The sequence below is a fragment of the Delphinapterus leucas genome, chromosome X, assembly GCF_059928025.1.
Source record: "Delphinapterus leucas isolate spDelLeu-1000000601 "Yukka" chromosome X, BTC_Dleu_Yukka2, whole genome shotgun sequence".
Taxonomy (NCBI): domain Eukaryota; kingdom Metazoa; phylum Chordata; class Mammalia; order Artiodactyla; family Monodontidae; genus Delphinapterus; species Delphinapterus leucas.
The window spans coordinates 44,517,187-44,537,075 of NC_143150.1; the positions used below are offsets into that span (position 1 = coordinate 44,517,187).

At 44.7% G+C, this 19,889-nt stretch overlaps 2 protein-coding genes across 2 annotated transcripts; both read right to left on the reverse strand.

Moving 5' to 3' along the window:
• Window positions 1-559: 559 nt before the first annotated feature.
• LOC149744232 (nuclear RNA export factor 3-like) lies at window positions 560-6,353 on the reverse strand. The gene is made up of 10 exons (XM_089904264.1): window positions 6,244-6,353; window positions 5,330-5,366; window positions 4,895-4,963; window positions 4,754-4,809; window positions 4,504-4,611; window positions 4,339-4,397; window positions 4,115-4,230; window positions 3,977-4,019; window positions 3,258-3,330; window positions 560-2,720 (listed from the first exon to the last, which is right to left on the reverse strand). Exons 1-10 carry the CDS (start codon window positions 6,333-6,335, stop codon window positions 2,549-2,551), a joined length of 825 nt encoding a protein of 274 aa, XP_089760390.1. The 5' UTR covers window positions 6,336-6,353; the 3' UTR covers window positions 560-2,548.
• A 134-nt stretch (window positions 6,354-6,487) lies between these two features.
• Window positions 6,488-18,833, reverse strand: LOC149744233 (nuclear RNA export factor 3-like). Its single transcript, XM_089904907.1, has 8 exons — window positions 18,626-18,833; window positions 8,664-8,820; window positions 8,290-8,443; window positions 7,583-7,666; window positions 7,371-7,475; window positions 7,166-7,246; window positions 6,962-7,060; window positions 6,488-6,625 (listed from the first exon to the last, which is right to left on the reverse strand). Exons 1-8 carry the CDS (start codon window positions 18,831-18,833, stop codon window positions 6,488-6,490), a joined length of 1,026 nt encoding a protein of 341 aa, XP_089761033.1.
• Between the last annotated feature and the right edge of the window lie 1,056 nt (window positions 18,834-19,889).

Below are 19,889 nucleotides of genomic sequence, written 5' to 3' on the forward strand. Positions count from 1 at the left end.
GTTCCATATCCAAGTTCAGTCCTAATTTGAGGAACATTTAATAGCTTCAGCCCCACTTCTGCCCTCCCTGTCAAGAAAAGTGAGTCTCGAGGGGCCTCACATTCTCTTACTCTGCCTGTTAGCCAGAGCCAGGGTAGCTCTCTAGAGGTAACTTCTTGCCTCTTAATCCAATTATAAAATGGATGAAAGACATGAACAGAGGGCAAATAGGCTTAGGAAAAGCTATTCAACATCTTTAGCCATCATGCAAATGCAAATTAAAGGCGCAATGAAATGTTAAACCCACCTATCAGAATGGCTGAAAAAAAGAGTGACAAAACCAAATGCAGGCAACACTGGATAAACTGAGTCACTCACACATTGCCAAAGGGAATGTAAAATGGTACAGGCCGTCTGGAAAACAATTTGGCAGGTTTTTCAAAACGAAACATGCGATTACCAAATGATACAGCAGTTGCACTCTGGGCACTTTACCCAGAGAAATGAAAATTTATGTTTACACAAAAACCTTTACATGAAGTTCATCACAGTTTTACTCACAATAGTTAAAAAGTGGAAATAGCCCAGATGTCTCTCAACGGGGGAATGGGTAAGCAAACTGTGGTACATTCACACCGTGGAATCCTATTCAGCAATAAAAAGGAACAGACGATAGACACACTTTACAACTTGGATGGATCTCAGGAGAATTATGCTGAGTGAAAGAAATCCATTCCTAAAGGTAGTGTACTATATGATTCCATTTCTATGACATTTAGGAAATTATAATAGTGTTTGACAGAGTTTAGGGATGTGGGATCAGGAAGAAGGTGGGTGTGGCTATAAAGGCTAACATGAGGGAAACGTGTGGTGATGAAACAGTTTTTGATCTTGTTTGTGGTGATAGAACACCTACACTGCTGGTAAAAGTGCATGGAATTATTAAATATATAAGTATTATGCCCAAGTGTTCTAACACACAAATGAGTGCATGTAAAATGGCGAAACTGTGGTAAGCTCAGTGGATTGTACCAATGTCCATTTCTTAGTTTCGATACTGTACTAAAGTAATACAAGGTGTTATCATTAGGAGAAGGTGAGTGATGGGTATACATGACCTCTCTACACATTTTTTTGCAACTTTTGGTAAATCAATAATTATTTCAAAATAAAAAAGTTAAAAAAACAACACAGGAGTTGTGGGGAAAATAGTCTTCGGTACAGAACCTAAGAACCTAATAAAAATGTTAACACAGTTTTAGACCTGTTAAATGAGTAAGAAATCCATAATTATTGGAGTAAATATGGTACTTTACTTGCTAAATACCTTATATTTGTTTATAGAAGTGAACATCAGAACGGTCACAACTTGTGAGTACTGAAGTGGTGGAGAGAAGGTTATCAGGAGGCAAAGCTTGGATTTTAGGGTTGTCCAGGGATGGAGTCCTTACTCTATAATTTTCAAGCACTGTGTAGGTCGGATATAAATGCTAGAGACTGCCAGGGATGATGTGGGAGATGGGACTTTTTGGTCCTGGCCCCACTAACTCATGGTTGGGTCAGGGGAAGAGCAATCCAAGACACACAACATACAATGTGCAATGTTACTCTTTAATATAAAGATACACAAGGATCATGTGTGGGAAAAATATAAAACAACGGGCAGGCCTACACGGTAAACTTTGGCTTCCTGATTAGCCGGACTGCAAGCTTAGTCATGGATATGGCTTCAGTTAAGAGAAGAGAGGTGACAGATATGATGAGGATGAAACTGACATCTAAAGGCTCATTTGCAGAGTTTTCTTCTCAAGATCCCAGGTCAGTGGATGAGGGTCACATCTGGAATTTTGCCCTTGGACTGAAGAAAGTAAAGAGAAAGAATTGGGATGTCAGCAGAGCCAGCAGCCGTGAGTGTCAACCCCAGGGCACCTGACTTCTGTCCACCTTCACCTTCCTGAAACCCTAGAGGTCTATTTCTTCTTATCTCTGAATTCTCAGAATTCACTTTTTGATGAGTAAAGAAATTTTTAGCTCTGGTATAGTCTAGTCATTGTACTGAAAGCGCCTCTAGTGGGGGAGGATAGATGACCTCCCTTAGGACCAAACTGGAGACACTTGACCACACAACTTCACTGCTACATCTATGCTACAAGAGCAAGCCTTCAAGTTTACCAACATGTATGTACCAGAATGAGCAGATGCCACTGCATGTAATGCTGAAAAAGAGGCGAAAAGCTAAATGCCTATCAATAACAGCTTATGGCTTCCTGGAATTCAATTGTTTAATATATTGATCTTAGAAAGAATAATGTAGCTTCACATATACTGAGAAGAAACTATGCTGGCACTAATAATAAAAGAAGTTTCAAAACAGTATATAAGGTAGGATACCTGTATTTTACAATACATGGAAATGTATTAGTATGAAATTAGGGTATTTCTCACAAGTAAACGTTTGTAAGGAAAAATAGATTTAAAATAGTTACCTGAAAATTCCCATTAATCACTCCTCTACTCCTCCCAGCTCCCTCCTATCCCCATGCAACCCCAGCACTCACTTCTGAGACCACTAGCGGTTCACCTCAGATGGGGCGGAAGATGCCATCATGATGTCCTGCTGCTGCTGGGAGAGGGGGTGCATGGAGCTGGAGGTGGGTGTAGGCAGTGGGATGGAGAACACACTCCGGGTCTCACTGGGGTCGGCATCCCTCACAAACAGCTCGTCATTCACGATGCACAGACTGAAGGAAAAATGGGCCCTCAGACAACTGGTGGATGGACACCCACACCCCCAGTACTGACTCTGCTCCCACTGGCACTCAGCAACCAGATTCCTTCCTCGTCCCTCCTGTGTCTGTCTCCCAGGTTCCTTGACTGGTACCTCTGCCCCTCCCCACAGAGCCCACCTTTGGAGAGACTGTCTACCACCTTCACTTGATTTATAGGTTCATCCCCAAACCAGGGGCAATTTCACATTTACCCTTTACCACAGTGCAAGGGGTGGACAGTCTGATCCCCATTCTCAGAAGAAGACACTGAGTCACACAGAGGTCATGTGACTTGACCAAGGTCACACAGCGAGTGAGTGTTGGGTCAAGGAGTGAACGCATAGGCCGATTCCAGGCCCATACTCTTCTTAACCACTAGGCTAGACTGCTCCTGGGATCCCCCTGCTGGCTTTCCACAATACTGAGTAAACCTAAGGTCTTTGCCACCACATTCCCACGCCCCTGAGCCCAGGCGGGGATGGGCATTCCCGCCCACAACAGGGCTCTCACCTGCAGTCGCGGGCAGGGGTAGCGATGAAGGTCCGGGTGAAGGAACGCACACAGCCCTGAGAACTTCCTTCCACTTCAACAGCAAACAAACAACAGTACCCCTTACAGCTGCACGTGCTGTACACGCTCACAAAGCGGTCCCCAGTCAGGGTGTGACTGGACACTCGTGCTGAGAGGGCAGTTGTTCACGGGGGCCAGGGTGTCGGGAATGGGGAGGGCAACTATAGGAGCAGTCTGCACCCAGTGACAGGGCCCCTGACGACCACTACACAAGTTCACGGGATGCATTTTTCACAGCCGCCCAAGAGGTGGATACTACTACCCCATTTTGCAAATGAGGAAACTGAGAGGTTCAGTAACGGCCCAAGTTCTCAGAGTAAGGATCTGGGATGAGAGCCACCAAAATCCACAGCCTGTGTCACCAACGCCCAGGGTGTGCAGGGCAGACAGGCATGGACACAGCACAGACCTGGGTTGTCTGTGGGAAGCCTGAGGGCAGGAGAACACAGTGGGGAAGGGAAGGCGAGGGGTAGGGGAGAGGAGGGCAGGGTAGGGGAGGGGAGGGAACGGAAGGGAACGGAATGGGAGGGAAGGGAAGAGAAGGGGAAAGAAAGCGAAGGGAAGGGAAGGGGTCAGGGAAGCTGAGTGGTTCTGGGTGTGAGCCTGGCCAGGGGCAGGCAGCAGTGGGCCATCTGCGCTGGGGGTCTACAAACACTCACCTGCCTTGAACACCCCGCTGACGGAGAAGCAGAGCATCGTTTCCTGAAAGGGAAGAGCCCAGGCGCCCAGTCACCACCTCCACCTCCCACCCACCTGCAGCTTCCCGGGTCCGCCCGAGGGAGGAAGCATGCGCTCACCGTCTGGAACCACGTGTCCATCACGAAGGAGCTGAAGTCATGCTGAGTCTTGGGCAACACACAGAGAGTGTGCACAATGACACGTTTTGTGTGCTTCAGCAGCTGGACCCGCAGGTCTGTGAGGGGAGGGGAAGCAAGCGAAGGTCAGGGGCTGCCACGCCCTGGGCCCTATGATTGACCCCTTCACCGCCCTTTCCCACCCAGTCTTCCCATCACACACTCACGGGGGTCCTTGAGTTTCTTCATATTCCTGCTGTCCTTGAAATACTCGCACAAGCTGCTTCTAGGAGACAAAGAGCAACAGTGGGTGGTGGGTGTTTGCAGGAGCTGGCCTGTGTCTGCTGGGGGGCCACATGGCCCGGGAGCACAGCCTGTGCTGTGATACTCACGGGGCTGGGTCCTTGTGGTGGAAGGGAATCGTCAGGGAGAAGCAGGCCTCCTCGTGATAAGCACCCGCGAGAACCTGTCTGTCTCCATAGTCATGGATCAAGTAGTACCTAAGGAGGAGCAATGAAGACAGTCTATCTCTGTGGTCTGGACCTCAAATGGACTTGAAAACTCCCCTGAGCAGACCTGTGCTTAGGTAGCCTCACCTGTCCTAGCCCTCCCCCCCTTGCTCAGCTTCCCTGAGGTACTTACTGCTTCAGGAATTGCAGGACTAGGCTCTTCAGCTCATCAGATCCAAAGTAGCTTCCCTGGAATCAAAACAGTCCTCAGGACCATGGCTGACACCCCGTTCTCAGGCACCACTTAAAACCCGGCTTGATCCTCCGTCCTCACCTTGCAGGTTGGTAAGCGCTTGCAGGCTTCAATACCACACTTAGCCAGTGGGGATGTCTCCTGGTCATCCTGGGGAAGAGAAGAGAATGTCAGCAGTGCAGACCAGGAGGTGGTGCTGGATGATCAGGGAAAAGGATCGGCTCAAGAGAGGGTGAGGGTCAGAGGTCAGTGGTGAAAGGGCCCTGGAAATTCCATGGGCAGGACTACAGTTTGGATCATCACCGTGGATTCCCCTAAGCCTATGAAGAATGTGCTTGAAGAAGATCCAGAGCGTTTGTCAGGTTCCCACAAGGACTGTACCATCCCCCCTCCGCCCAGGACTTTGAAGGTTCAGTTTCAAAACTGTAACTGGGGCAAGACCTAATGGGGTTCAGGGTAGTTTGTGGGTACTGTCAGTGCCAGTTAGAGGAGTCAGTGAACAAGGAATACACTTACCAAGGTTAGTAACTTGGGGAACAATTCCAGGATGGAGCTGCCAAAATCAAGTCAAAACAGAAAAGTCAGTGAAACTGTGGAGGTGAGCCTCTTCCTCATGGGAGCAAGTACACCCACACCACAGCGTCCCAGGCTTCCAGGGCCCTGAACACGTCCCCCATCGACTGACACAGAGGGAGAGCAGGCCCACCCTCCCTCCCTGCCTCCCTCCCTCCCTTCCTCTCCTTCCCCTGGGTAGCTCCCCCGCAGACTGCCTGGACTCTCTTCTCCAGTGCCACAGGGACCAGCATTTCCAACCCATGCTGCAGGGCTTCCTTCCCCTCCCTTCCTTCCTCCAGGGCCCCACTGAAGGCTGTGGAGAGAAGAGGGAATGGGGTGTGTGCCCGAGGCTCTGCTACCTCACTGGCGGTCCAGCACTCTGCCAAGACCTGGACCAAGACCTGGACTTCCCCCTTGGATGGCCCAGGGTGCTGGGGCAGGGAGGTGAGTGAGGTGGGGCTCAGGGAGGGAGATGGAGGGGGATGAAGACAGAAAGGGAGTGAAGGTACGAGGGGATAGATGAGAGAGACATATGGGCCTAGACACAAGGGAGAGAGAGAAAGCAAAGGGAAGGGAAAGAAGCTCTCCCGTGGTGGGGGTAAGGGAAGAAGAGAGGAGAAAGGGGAAATGGCGCCCCATTTGCAGCTCTTCACCTGCCCCAGAATGGCTCAAACACAGCACATAAGAATGTAAAATATGCACATGTTGGGCTGGGGGCCCACTGGGTGCTGGTTGAAACTTTGGCAGCTTTGTGATGCAGAGAGCAGAGCATAGGGCCTGTAGTCCTCCCTGAGGTCCACGTCAGCTGCCCCTTGCAAACGGGCACTTTCGGGAGTAGCTCAGGCTGCCACCGGGTAACAGAGGATGCATCTGACCTTATGTTGGTTGACATATCAGGGAAGGTGGTGCACAGGGGGTTTCTGTCTGCACACATCCCTTCTGGCTCCAGCCGCTCACCCATGTCCATCTCCCCTGCAGACTTCACCTGTGATTATGAGGAGGAACCACATGGGCCAGAGAAACAGAGCCAGGATGGCTGTGCACCCCTAGTCGCTTCCTTTTCCTACAAATCCATTTCCCTTCCTCTGTCACCACCACATGAGCCTTCCCACCTTCCCTTCAAAGACGGATCTGGGTACCACACCTCACCTCAGTGTTGGAGAGGTTCAAGTTCTTGGTGTTGGAAGCATTCGGCATAGTGTTGGACAGGCCGTGCAGCTGGTAGGGTTTCTTGCTGCTCAGGTCCAAGGCCAAAAGCTATGATGAGGAAAGAGTTAGAGTGAGGACCCCAGCAGGGGATACCTGAGACAAATCTGCCTCTTCTACCTAACCTCTCCCACCATCACCACCTGCTCCAACATCGGGTCTAAGGTCCTCACCTTGGGCATATTCCCTGGATGGATCTGCAGGGAGGCGGCCATGCCAGTTCTAGGGTTTCGTGCCATTCCAGTATCAGGGGTCATCAAGTCTCCAGGAAGACAGGAGGAGGGAAGCGGGGGCTGAGAGGCTCCTGGCTGGTACAGCTCCAGCACCAACCCCTCCCCGAGTTACCATTCCTGAGTATCCTTTCCAGCTAGACCCCTCTGCCCTCACCTGCTCTACAATTACTGCTGTAGCCATACCAGGGTCAGAGCGGACTCTCTGGATGTCAAGAGATTGCTGGGAGGCATCATATTGTTCCTTCATGGACAGCTGCAGAGTTAGAGATGGGGTTCAGGGGCCTGAGTCTGAGGTGGTGATCGGGGGCAATAGGTGGGTCTGGCTGTGAGTGCACAGGTTGTGTTGAGTCTGCATTACCTTTATCTGCTCCACCTTTTCTGACCTCAGCTCCTTCAGCACAGAGTGGGGTGCATCACAGGGATCAACAAAGATAGATATCTGTTGAGAACACAAGAGGGGCTGGGTAAGCTCCAGGAAATCTGAGCCCTGGGATCAAGCAAGACCGTGCCCCTGTCCTGCCCTCTTGCCCCCAGCTAGCCCTGCTCATGCCCTTGATACATACCCTTTCATTAGCCTCATTGTAAATCTTGCCGTTGACATTCTTCAGTGCGAAGGCAATGTTGGCATTCTCAACGAAGAACTGGGCCTGCATTTTCTCATAGTGAAACTGTAGGGAGAGTGACAAGAGAAGCATAATATGAGACCAGAGCCATTTCTCATCTGGGCCTGCCATCTACCCCGTTTCCTCTCATCGGCCTCAATGTCCTCTCTTACTTCGACTGGGGTGAAGGGGACACTGCATTGCTTCTGAATCAAATTCAGCAGCCACTTCTCATCATATTTAATACCGAAGGGAATCTAGGAGCCAAAGAAATAATTGGGGAAAGAAAAATGATACAATGGAATCCAAGGTTAAGATAAGACCCAGCTGTGTCTTGCTTTAGGACCTTTTCTCAGGCTTTAGGTAATTTCTTAAGATAGGACAATATCTGTTATCGCTAACTTTTACACCAGACATGGACTTCCCAAATACCCTTTCTTTCCATTTAAATACTTTTCCTGAAATAATCGACTTCATATCTTTCACATGTACTCACTTTTATAAAGTTCTAAGAGATCCTACCTAAGGCAGACCTGGCCCGCCCCTCTGACGAGGACCCCAGAGACTCAACCTCCTCCCACACTCAGCTTGAGCCAAACTGCGTCTTCTGGTGTGGAGTTGCTCCATCTCCTTGGCAGTAGTTTCCTCCTTTGCTTTTAGACAGCCTCTCCCATGCTCCCTGCAGTCAGTCTGCTCCCTTTATATTGCTTCTCTGAACCTGCCCTCACATGATCTAGGAAGTTAACTCCTAGTAATAACAAGACAGATTACCAACTCCACTGCCACGAGAGAAAAGTTCCCAGCATCTCTACACGTGCCCAACATGACTCTCTCTGTCACCTTCTTCTACATGTTAGGTCCATTTAGCCAGCACACTCACTCTGATCTTGAACCAGCTCCCCAAGGTCTCATCCTGCCTGTTTCTCTCCATTCTTCTCTCTGGAGGCTTTTGCTCTGTCTCCTTGTTAACATGGGTTTCGTCTTGTTCCTGAAAATTGCCTCTCCGATGACAGGATGGAATGGCATAGGGAGCACTGTGGGGAAGTGGAGAGAAGAAAGTGGTCCGTATAGTCTTGGGAAGTCTTCTCTACATTTTCCCCAATGATAGCAGAGCTACAATAAAGACTGCTCAACCGTTAACCTGATCCCATCATTCCTCACTCTTCCAGGTTAGAGAGAAGAATGACATATTTAACTACAAGGTTTTGTTTTTCACTGGTTGATACTGGTCAGCCATGCTGCCTCGTCACTTACTATCTTGCTTGGGTGTCCACGTGAGCATCGCTTCTTAGTGATTCTCTATCTTGCTGCTGCTGGGAAGTGGCCTGTTGAGACCAATAGTTGTGTCTCCTTCGGTAAATACCCCGGCATCTTGCTTTTCTTTGTAAAGTGTTCACTTGATCAATGTTCTCTGAAATTGAGAACAACACATCAATGGGCCCAGTACCAGAAAAATTCCTGGGAAACTTCTCATGGCTAATGAAGAAATATCACTGGCTTTATAATCTAAAGAGAAATGTATCACAGTGCTAAAAAAAGGCTTAGAAACTTCATTGTGTTTCTGCTTCTCAGGAAATGAGAGGTAGGCAGCATTCACAGCCAAGAAGAAAACAAGCACAGAGGAAAGGGTCTGGACCCAGGGTTTAGTCTGTGATGTTAGTCCCTGCTCTGCTTGGATCAGGTTATGTGACCTGGGACAAGTGGCTTTTCATCTCTAACTCTCTCTTCTCTGCTTGGCTCTTGGGACACAATAAAACCTACCCTGAAATCTACCCTGGTGTGATGGTTCAAGGGTCAAAGGTGACCTCCCTGCCTGACGGAAGAATTAGAGATATGAAGGATAGGTCCAATGAAAAGATCCAGAATGGAGCCTGGAGAGACATAACATGGAGAATACCAAAAGCGAGGGGGAGATAATTAAAGGAGATGCAGTGAACATACCTAACACATGGTTAATGTGAGTCCCGGAAAGAACGGGAGGGAACAGTGGAGAAGTGGTATTTGAAGAGATCTTGGTTGAGAAGTTTCCAAAAGTAACAAGATATCAACTCAGTGTAACAGTATTATTGTAATAGGAGAAAAAGTATGCTTTAAGGAAAAACAGTCCTAAAATATGCATTATTTCATCATCATGTAAGAAAAACTCGGAAAATATGTGACCAGAAGACTCAAACTCAAAGAAATGTTACAGGCTCTTCTTTGGGCAGAAGAAATATCCTCCCAGGTGGAGGCATGTAGATACAGGAAAGAAAGACTAATGACATTTGTGAATATGTAGGCAAATTTAAATGAGTGTTGACTATATAACACAATGATAGTAATTTCTTCTGGGGATTTAAATATATAGAGAAGGAAAATGCATGACAACAAATTTGGAGGGTATATGGAATCAAAGTGTCTCAAGGTCCCCTAATTGTCTGAGGAGTTTTAAAGAACTAATTAACTAACATTAGACTGAAAGGGCAAAAACGTACATTGTAATCTGAAGGGTAAACACTACAAGAATGGCAAAAGAATGTTTACCTAGCCACATGAGGTAACAATTTAATAGTTATAAAATGTTAATCATTTCAAAGGAGAGGAAAGGCAAAAGAACTGAGAAGGGGCAAAAATAAACATACAGTAAGATAGTATATATAAACCAAATTACATCTACTTTTACATTAAAAATTTCAGATTAGTATTCCAAATAGAAAGACAGCTATTATCAGACTGGACAAGAAACCTTCCATCAAATGCTCCTGAAAAGAGACACATGCAAATTTTAATCATCTAGAAAAGTTGAAAATAAAAAAAATGGCAAAATGTATACCTTTTCCACAGTAATCTACAAAAAGCTTGTATAACCCTATTAGTAAAAGAAAAGGTACACTTTAAAGAAAAAAGCATCACTAGAGAAAGAAGGAGATTTCTTTGTGATAACAGGTTCAATGCAATAAGGAGATATTAATATAAAATTCTAAATTTGTATGCATGTCCTAAAATAGAGCCAAAATATGCAAAGCAAAATCTAACAGAAATAGAGCACGGTCAAATTCACAGTCACAGTGGGAAATTTTAACACAGCTCACTGAGTGATGCACAAAATGGCAGACAAAAACTCAGCTAGCGGGAGAGGGTTTCAAAATGTTACTTAAGTTAACAAATGTATTTAACTGACATAGAACAATGCACATAACAACTACTCATCGAACATTCCAGAATGGATCATATGCTGGGCAACAAAGCAAGCCTCAGTAAGCTTCTATGGACTGATACAATTTACCCTGACTAGTTAATGTAATATTCAGTGGTAATGGTGGGTTTTCTGCCCCTCCCCCACCTCGTATAAATCCAAGGGATATTAGTTTACACAATCCCACGCCCCACCTAGGTGACCCTCCCTACTCTCCAAATCCTAGACCTGAGAAGATCACATGACTTGTGCCTTTTTCTCAGCCAGGGGAAATAATTCACCTCAGCCATGGCCATTTCCATAAGAGGGAAGGTTTTCCACATGGAATCAGGACGGGTGTGTCAGAGCCCACCTGGCCCATTTCCTCAAGAGAGTGGGAAATAGTGAGCCTGAGCTCTCCGCATGCCTTCTCTAAAGGGGGATCAGCTTGTTGGGGGTCCTGTGGGTTGGGGTTAGGGAGGGAACCCAGAACCCCTCCTGCCCTGTGGGGATCTGAGGACAAGGTCTCATGCTGACCAACTCACCCATGGGGTGGCCTGAAGGCAGTGATCTGTCACCACCCTCCTCACAGGCTGCTCGTGAAGAGAATCTGTGGGTCTGGAGCTGGAGGTTTGGAGAATATCAGGAAGGGCTTCCGAAGAAGGAGAGTGCAAGCCCCAAACCACTTTGTCAGAGCCACACAAACAAGATGGAGTCCTAACAGGAAGTCCCTTCCCCAAGGGCACAGAGGAGGAGAGCCCTGGGGGCCAGAGGAGACTTAGCTTCCTGTAATTACTGCCCCCTGAGTTTGCTACCAGCCTAACACCCAGGGCACTCTCTCCAACTGTACCACCCTTGCAGAGGAGGCCATCTGGAATCAGGAGGCTTAGGGGACCTTGATACTTCTGGTTACAAACACAGGGAGCTCTGTATGCCAGACTCTGGATCAGCTACACTACACTGTGTTCCTTCATTCTGCAAACCCAGATAACTCTGTGTGCCAGCTGTAGGCCAGACTCTGTACTTGCTACATTGCCTCTGTTCTTTCATGAATTCCTCACAAGGGGACTGTGATATCAGAATCACCAACTTTCCAAGGTTGCTGAGGCTTGCTGAGGTGCTGGAGCTTGTCTAGGGTCATTCAGATGCTACCTGGGGAAACAGAGACTGAAATTGAGCTCCACGGAATGGAAGATGACTTCTCCAAGCATAGGTTTACTAAATTATTGCTGTAGTGTGGGAGATTGTCTTAAGTTAGTATAAAGTAACAGAATTTTCTGAAAATAGTCAAATGGCTGGAATTAACCTCAGCCCACCTCAGAGAGATAATACCAAAAAACAAAAAAACAAAACAAAAAACAAACAACAAAGAACAGACCTGAAAACTATAATCGAAATAGCAAGCAGAGTTTTGTGGGTCACTGTAATGACAGTAAAAGAAAACAAATCATGTATTTTCCTTTAAAAAAAAAAAAAATGTCCTCAATGTAGATAGATACCCCTAGTGGTCAGAGCCGGAATTGTAGCTCTGAAAGTTCCAGACCAGAGAGGTTTCAAGGCAGAGGGAAGGAGAGAGGAGGTTGGGCTCCAGTGCATCAGTTAGACATTTCTGGAATTTTCGACTACTTTCTGGAATTTTCCACACCATGTCCACAATCCCTTCCTGGATCTCTATGCCCTGAGAAAAGTCCAGCCACTGAGAGAGGTGAAGAAAACTCTGCACATAAGTGTGTGAACATTTTGGGGTAAAAGAAGTGTAAGACAGAAATGCACATACCACACAGATAAACTGTCAAGTCAAAAATTGGAATTTTTGGGCTTCCCTGGTGGCGCAGTGATTGAGAGTCCGCCTGCCGATGCAGGAGACACGGGTTCGTGCCCCAGTCCGGGAAGATCCCACATGCCGCGGAGCGGCTGGACCCGTGAGCCATGGCCGCTGAGCCTGCGTGTCTGGAGCCTGTGCTCCGCAACGGGAGAGGCCACACCAGTGAGAGGCCCGCATACCGCAAAAAAAAAAAAAAAAAATTGAAATTTTTTATTTTTTATGAAACAGTGTCATGTGAACTCTTTGATAACATGGTAAATATATGTGAACTTTTTTTGTTAGTTGCTTATTCGATATTTTCGAGTGTTCCTCTCAACAAATTAGCCTAATCACAAAATATTAAACATTAAAAATGTATACTTAGAAAATAAAATCATTCTGCACCTTCCATCTACATGATCCCCTCGCCCTGACTCACAAATACCCAAGATATCCAATGTAAGAGGATTGGTGCACATTTTCCAGATGTGCTTCCCTTTAGGTGATGTGAATACCTAACTTAAAGCATTTGTGTAGTTATGTAGTTCTATACATATTCTTTTTAAATTTTGCAATTACATAAGTAATTTTATGCAAATTCATTTTTTCACTTATTATGACATCTTCAGATTTTCATTTCCTCAGTTAATAGTTTGTCATCTTTCCAGAGGTTATTGGAGAAGCATTTTGCTTCTTAGGCGAATTATTTGCAATTTTTTGTCCCTTTCTCTACTGATTAACAGAAATCATTTTGGTTCTTGCACATGAGTACAAAACCTGTAATAATGTTTGAAATGTTGTCTCCCAAATTTCCAGGCTTTTAGTTTTTTTCTTTTGACAGTACAGAAATTGCTTTAATTTTCATGGATTTTTTTACTTTAAAATAATGCAGCTACGACAGAAAAGAAAATGAGAAATACATAGGGTAGCATCAAATACTAGTCCACTGGGAATTCTAGTCCACTGGGAATTCTAGATTCAAAGCCATGAGGGTGGGCTTCCCTGGTGGCACAGTGGTTGAGAGTCCGCCTGCCAATGCAGGGGACACGGGTTCGTGCCCCGGTCCGGGAAGATCGCACATGCCGCGGAGCGGCTGGGCCCATGAGCCATGGCCGCTGAGCCTGCGCGTCCGGAGCCTGTGCTCCGCAACGGGAGAGGCCACAACAGTGAGAGGCCCGCGTACCGCAAAAAAAAAAAAAAGAAGACATACAGATGGCAAAGAGCAAATGAATGACAGTATCACCTCACACCAGTCAGAATGGCCATCATCAAAAAATCTACAAACAAGGCTTCCCTGGTGGTGCAGTGGTTGAGAGTCCGCCTGCTGATGCAGGGGTCATGGGTTCGTGCCCCGGTCCGGGAAGATCCCACATGCCGCGGAGTGGCTGGGCCCATGAGCCATGGCCGCTAAGCCTGCGTATCCAGAGCCTGTGCTCCACAACCGGAGAGGCCACAACAGTGAGAGGCCTGTGTACCGAAAAAAAAAAAAATCCTTGAGAGTTTCAGGGCACAATGGAAAAGGGCTTTAGACCAAAATATTTGAACATATGTTTGCTTATAGGAGATACCATGTAAAGTGCTTCTGGCCTAAAATAATTCTGTAAGTCATCATTTTGTGGCAAACGAAGATTTTGTGGCAAATGAAGCATTAAGGGCAGCCCACGTACATTAAAACTAGTGGCAAAAACATTTCTTCTGCCTCTCCCTCCCATGGAGGGGATCCCATGGAGGGGATCATTTTCTCCCCTCCATGGAGGTTAACTTTCCTCTGCTTCTACCTGGGCCCCACATGCCCAGCACACCCGCCCCCATACAGTTCAATCCCTGTGGCACTCCAGGCTTAAGGGAGTGTATTTTATCTCCATCATGAACTTCCAAGACCAAGACATGGATGAGAGGGTTGTTTGAGTACCCTATCTGCGTGGCATTGACACCAGGGGAATTCAAAACTGCATATGTGACCCAAAAAACCTTTTATCTGTTACAAATTTATTTGAGAAATTGAAGGGAAGTTAGAAAAAGAAAACCTTGTCAATCCCAAACAAAAATGTCACATAGAAAGGAATGCAAATTATAGGAAAAATATTTTATAGGCAAGTGTTTAATATTCTCATACATAAATAAATCTGATTAGTAGTAAGAGTGTCTTTCAAAGTCTATTGAAAAAAATTAAGTAAGATCTATACATCACAAACATATAAAGATTAAACAAGTAAAAAAACAATTATAAAAATATGTAAGTGTGTACATATATTTACATATGCACATAAACATACATAACAAAAGTGTATACATACTGTGAGAAAAATTTGGAAGAATATATATATCATGTGAACCTGTTTATATAGTACTGTACACAGAGAAATATATCTGGGGAATATAAACTAAACTATCAAGGATGTACATCTTGCTCTGTAACAAGATGAAAATAATATAGAAAAATATTTTCTCTAATACACATTCTTGCACTTCATTAGTTTATAAAGATAGCAGTTTGAAATCAGAAAAATAACTGATGTAAAATTTTATAGCATAGTAGTATATACCTGGTTGGGAATTTCACTACCAAAATAATAGATGTGTGGATTAATGGTATATTTCTACATCTATATGCTTTTTCACATTACTTTTGTCTCTCAATTACACACATATAGGTTGCCCATCATAGTTGGGAGGGAGAGGCAGAAGAAATGTTTTTGCCACTAGTTTTAATGTACGTGGGCTACCCTTAATGCTTCATTTGCCACAAAATCTTCCAGAAATGTCACTCTGAATGAGAACTGGCTCCCTCCATCCTTCCAAAGATTCCTGCTGAGTGATGTCTAAGCTGCAATTCTAGACACGTGGACCATGGACAACAAAATGTGGTTACTTATGTCAAAGGGATTGAAAATGGAGCCAGGAGGCTAGTAAGGAAGTAGGACTTACATATTTCTACCCCCAAATGCAACATAAACCTTTGACCTGGCCAACCTGAGACCGACTGGAGCTTGTTTTCATTATTCCCTGGAGACCAGAGCATGGCAACCAATCTGGTGCCTCAAGTGACTGAATGCCTGCCAGCACCAATCATAGTTCTGTAAAGATAACCTATATAACTTCTCTGGAATGTCTTTATATGTCACCTTTATAAACTCTTGCCATTTTTGTTTCCCTATGAGCACATTTGAGTTGCTACTCAAATCAATGCCTCACAAATTATAATTCATAAGACCCTAAGTAAAAACTATTTTTCTTATCTGCAGCCTTCTGCATTTCTTGGTTGACAATATGTTCACCAGTTATCATGGACCGCCAATTTCTGAATTTCCTCCAGTGGAAAATTTGGGAAGAGGAAAGAAAAATTTATTAAAAGTTGCTTTGCATGGTGAGTGGTGGAAGAACACGTAAAATAAAATCATACTCAAATTGTTTTGCCTAACGACTTTCTTCTTCTCTATGGTTTCACAGATAGAAATCATAGTAATAATATAGGATTCCTCTTAGAGGGCTGGTGGTCAGTAAAGGCCTGAGGTGGGAGCAAGGAGGGCAGAAGGGGTTCAGGTACTTTCTACAACTGTCCTGTTAAGTTTCACAAAGGTTTTCCCAGCGTGACAAACTTCTGGGTAAGGGATTGCCACTCTGGATTTTCCAAATGGATAAACCAGGTTACAGGGTATTTCCTTCCTGTTATATCTGGCTAGTCTCCACCCTCTCCTCTTCTGCTGGCTAAAGCCTCCTTAGGCTCAGATCTCAGCTTAAACTTCACTTCATGTGAGAAGTCTCAGACATACCCTACTGGTGTGATTACCACTAGGCATCTAGTAGCTCCACCACCTTTACCATCTCCAGACACATGTTTCATGTGAAAGGGGACCAAAAACTGTGAGCTCACAATGTTTCATAGGCTGTAGCATCACACAGTGGACTTAAGACGCTGAAATTTTCAAATATCTTGTCTGAAGAGTTGCCTCAGATTCTCTCTGCCACTTTTGAGAGGGATGCTGGGGACACAGGTCAGTTCAGCAACGGAAATGCAGAGTTCTTCCACAGACAGCAATTGGAACGTGCAGTTCAGAGAAGCTGAGGAGGCTGTGGATTGATGCTCCTTCCTCTACAAGAGCCCATGAGAGTACTACAACGAGAGTCTGTGATTTTTAGCAGGCATAGTTTTGCATGGCAAAGACCAAATGAACCTTCCAGAGGTAAAATTCCAGGTTTGAAAGTTTTTGAATAATTTGCTGCATGGAATACTCTTAAATATATTTCAAAACATTTAAATGAATTTGGAAAATAGTAAAAGAAAAATTAAGGAAGGAAGCAAAACGTTCCATTAACCCAGGATGAGTTATCATCATTTTTATATTCTCATTAATTATGCACATAATAGGACACTGGCTTATCTTTTAATCTACACATAACAATTAATCCTTTTGACATAACTACAAACTCCATATTGTGACTCATTCTTTACTGATAAGGCAACCGAGCCTCAGATTTCAGGCCTGGCTGAGACTAAGGCACTTTTGTGACCTTCACTGTCTTGTGATTTCAATAAATCCTGACAAGGACACTATGAGGGGAAGAATCCTCACTCCTGGGATGGGGAACCTGAGGTTTGGGACCTTAATGTCCCACACTGCCCCATGTCATGCTCCTACTCATTGGCTGATTCCAGACTGGAACCCACGTCTTCTGAACCCAAGGCCTTTGCTCTTCCTACTGATTCACTCAGCCTTGCCTCAATTATAGATACGGGTATACTTTGGAAATGTTGTGAGCTTGGTTGCAGACCACAGCAACGTAGCAAATATTGCAATAAAGTGAGTCAAACAAGTGCTTCGGTTTCCCATTTCTTATAAAAGTTATGGTTACACTATACTGTAGACTATTAAGTGTACAATAGCATGAAGTCTAAAAAACAATGTACATACCTTAATTAAAAAATACTTTATTGCTGAAAGTTGCTATGAATCATCTGAAACTTCAGTGAGCCATAATCTTTTTGCTGTTGGAGGGTCTTGTGTCAGTTTTGATGGCTGCTGACTGATTAGGGTGGTGGCTGTTGAAGGTTGGGGTGGCTGTGGCAGTTTCTTAAGATGAGACAACAGTGAAGTGTGCTGCATCGATGGACTCTCCTTCGCAGAAACGATTTCTGTGCACTGTTGTTTGAAAGCATTTTACCCACAGTAGAACTTCTTTCAAAATTGGGGTCTGCTAAATAGACATTTCTCCAAAGAAGATAGACAGATTGCCAACAAACACACGAAAGGATGCTCAACATCAATAATCATTAGAGAAATGCAAATCCAAACTACAATGAGGTATCACCTCACACCAGTCAGAATGGCCATCATCAAACAATCTACAAACACTAAATGCTGGAGAGGGTGTGGAGGAAAGGGAACCCTCTTGCACTGCTGGTGGGAATGTAAATTGATACAGCCACTATGGAGAACAGTATGGACGTTCCTTAAGAAACTAAAAATAGAGCTACCATACGACCCAGCAATCCCACTACTGGGCATATACCCTGAGAAAACCATAATTCAAAAAGAGTCATGGACCACAGTGTTCATTGCAGCTCTATTTACAATAGCCAGGACAGGGGAGCAACCTAAGCGTCCATCGACAGATGAATAGATAAAGAAGATGTGGCACATATATACAATGGAATATTTACTCAGCCATAAAAAGAAACGAAATTGAGTTATTTGTAGTGAGGTGAATGGACCTAGAGTCTGTCCTACAGAGTGAAGTAAGTCAGAAAGAGAAAAACAAATGCCGTATGCTAACACATATATATGGAATCTAAAAGAAAAAAAAAAGATCATGAAGACCCTAGGGGCAGGACAGGAATAAAGACGCAGACGTGGAGAATGGACTTGAGGACACAGGGAAGGGGAAGGGTAAGCTGGGCCGAAGTGAGAGAGTGGTATGGACATATATACACTCCCAAATGTAAGATAGATAGCTAGTGGGAAGCAGCCTCATAGCACAGGGAGATCAGCTCGGTGCTTTGTGTCCACCAAGAGGGCTGGGATAGGGAGGGTGGGAGGGAGATGCACGTGGGAGGAGATATGGGGATATATGTATATGTATAGCTGATTCACTGTTACACAGCAGAAACTAACACACCATTGTAAAGCAATTATACTCCAATAAACATGTTTAAAAATACATTGGGTCTGTCCTCTCAAAGCCTGCCACTTTCTTTATCAACTAAGTTTATGTAATATTCTAAATCCTTTGTTGTCATTTCAACAATCTTCACAGCACCTTCACCAGGGGTAGATTCCATCTCAAGAAACCACTTTCTTCTCTCATCCATAAGAAACAGCTCCTCGTCGGTTAAAGTTTCATCATGAGATTGCAGCAATTCAATCACGTATTCAGGCTCCTCTTCTAATTCTAATTCTCTTGCTCTTTCCACCACATCTGCAGTTACTTCTTCCACTAAAGTCCTGCATCCCTCAAAGTCATCCATCAACTTCTTTCAAACTCCTGTTAATGTGGATATTTTGACATCTTTCAATGAACCAGTAATGTTCTTAATGACATCTAGAATGGTAAATCCTTTCCAGAAGATTCTCAATTTACTTTGCCCAGATCCATCAAAGGAATCACTGTCTATGGCAGCTATAGCCTTATGAAATGTATTTCTTAAATAACAATACATGAGGGTTAAAACTACTCCTTGATCTATGGGTTGCAGCATGGATGTAATTTTAGCAGGCATGAAAACATTAGTCTCACTATACCTCTACATCAGAACTCTTGGGTGAGCATGTGAGTTGTCTATGAGCAGTAATATTTTGAAATAATTCTTTATTTTTCTGATCAGTAGGTCCCCAACAGTGGACATGTTGTAAACAGATGTGCAGTCATTCAGTCTTTGTTGCTCCATTTATAGAGCACAGAGTAGATTTAGCATAATTCTTAAGGGACCTAGGATTTTAAGAATGGTAAATGAGCGTTGACTTCTATTTAAAGTCACCAGCTGAATTAGCCCATTACAAGAGAGCCAGCCTGTCCTTTGAAGCTTTGAAGCCAGGCATTGACTTCTCCTCTCCAGCTATGAAAGTCCTAGATGGCATCCTCTTCCAATATAAGGCTGTTTTGTCTACATGGAAAATCTGTTGTTTAGTGTAGGCACCTTCATTAATTATCTTAGCTAGATCTTCTGGATAACTTGCTGCAGCTTTTACATCAGCACTTGCTGCTGTACCTCACACTTTGATGTTATGGAGATGGCTCCTTTCCCTAAACCTCATGAACCAACCTATTCTAGCTTGAAACTTTTCTTCTGCAGCTTCCTCACCTCTCTCAGCCTTCATAGAATTGCAGAGAATTAAAGCCTCACTCTGGATTAGGCTTTGGTTTAAGGGAATGTTGTGACTGGTTTCATCTTCTCTCCTGAGTACTAAAACTCTCCTCACATCCGCAATAAGGCTGGTTTCCTTTCTTGTCCTTTGTGTGTTCACTGGAGTAGCACTTTTAATTTCCCTCAAGAAGTTTTCGTTTTAATTCACAATTTGACTAA

Bases quoted from the DNA above. Each gene is read 5' to 3' on its own strand.
- LOC149744233 (XM_089904907.1), bottom strand. From the start codon at position 18,833: ATGGATGACTTTGAGGGATGCAGGACTTTAGTGGAAGAAGTAACTGCA. The intron at 7,476-7,582 runs GTAAGAGAGGAC...CTCTCCCTACAG, and splicing joins TCCCCTTCACCCCAGTCGAA to TTTCACTATGAGAAAATGCA. The intron at 7,247-7,370 runs GTATGTATCAAG...TGTTCTCAACAG, and splicing joins ACAATGAGGCTAATGAAAGG to ATATCTATCTTTGTTGATCC.
- LOC149744232 (XM_089904264.1), bottom strand. From the start codon at position 6,335: ATGGACATGGGTGAGCGGCTGGAGCCAGAAGGGATGTGTGCAGACAGA. The intron at 5,367-6,243 runs GTCAGATGCATC...TGATTTTGGCAG, and splicing joins GATATGTCAACCAACATAAG to CTCCATCCTGGAATTGTTCC. The intron at 4,020-4,114 runs GTGAGCGCATGC...CTTCCCTTTCAG, and splicing joins TGGACACGTGGTTCCAGACG to GAAACGATGCTCTGCTTCTC.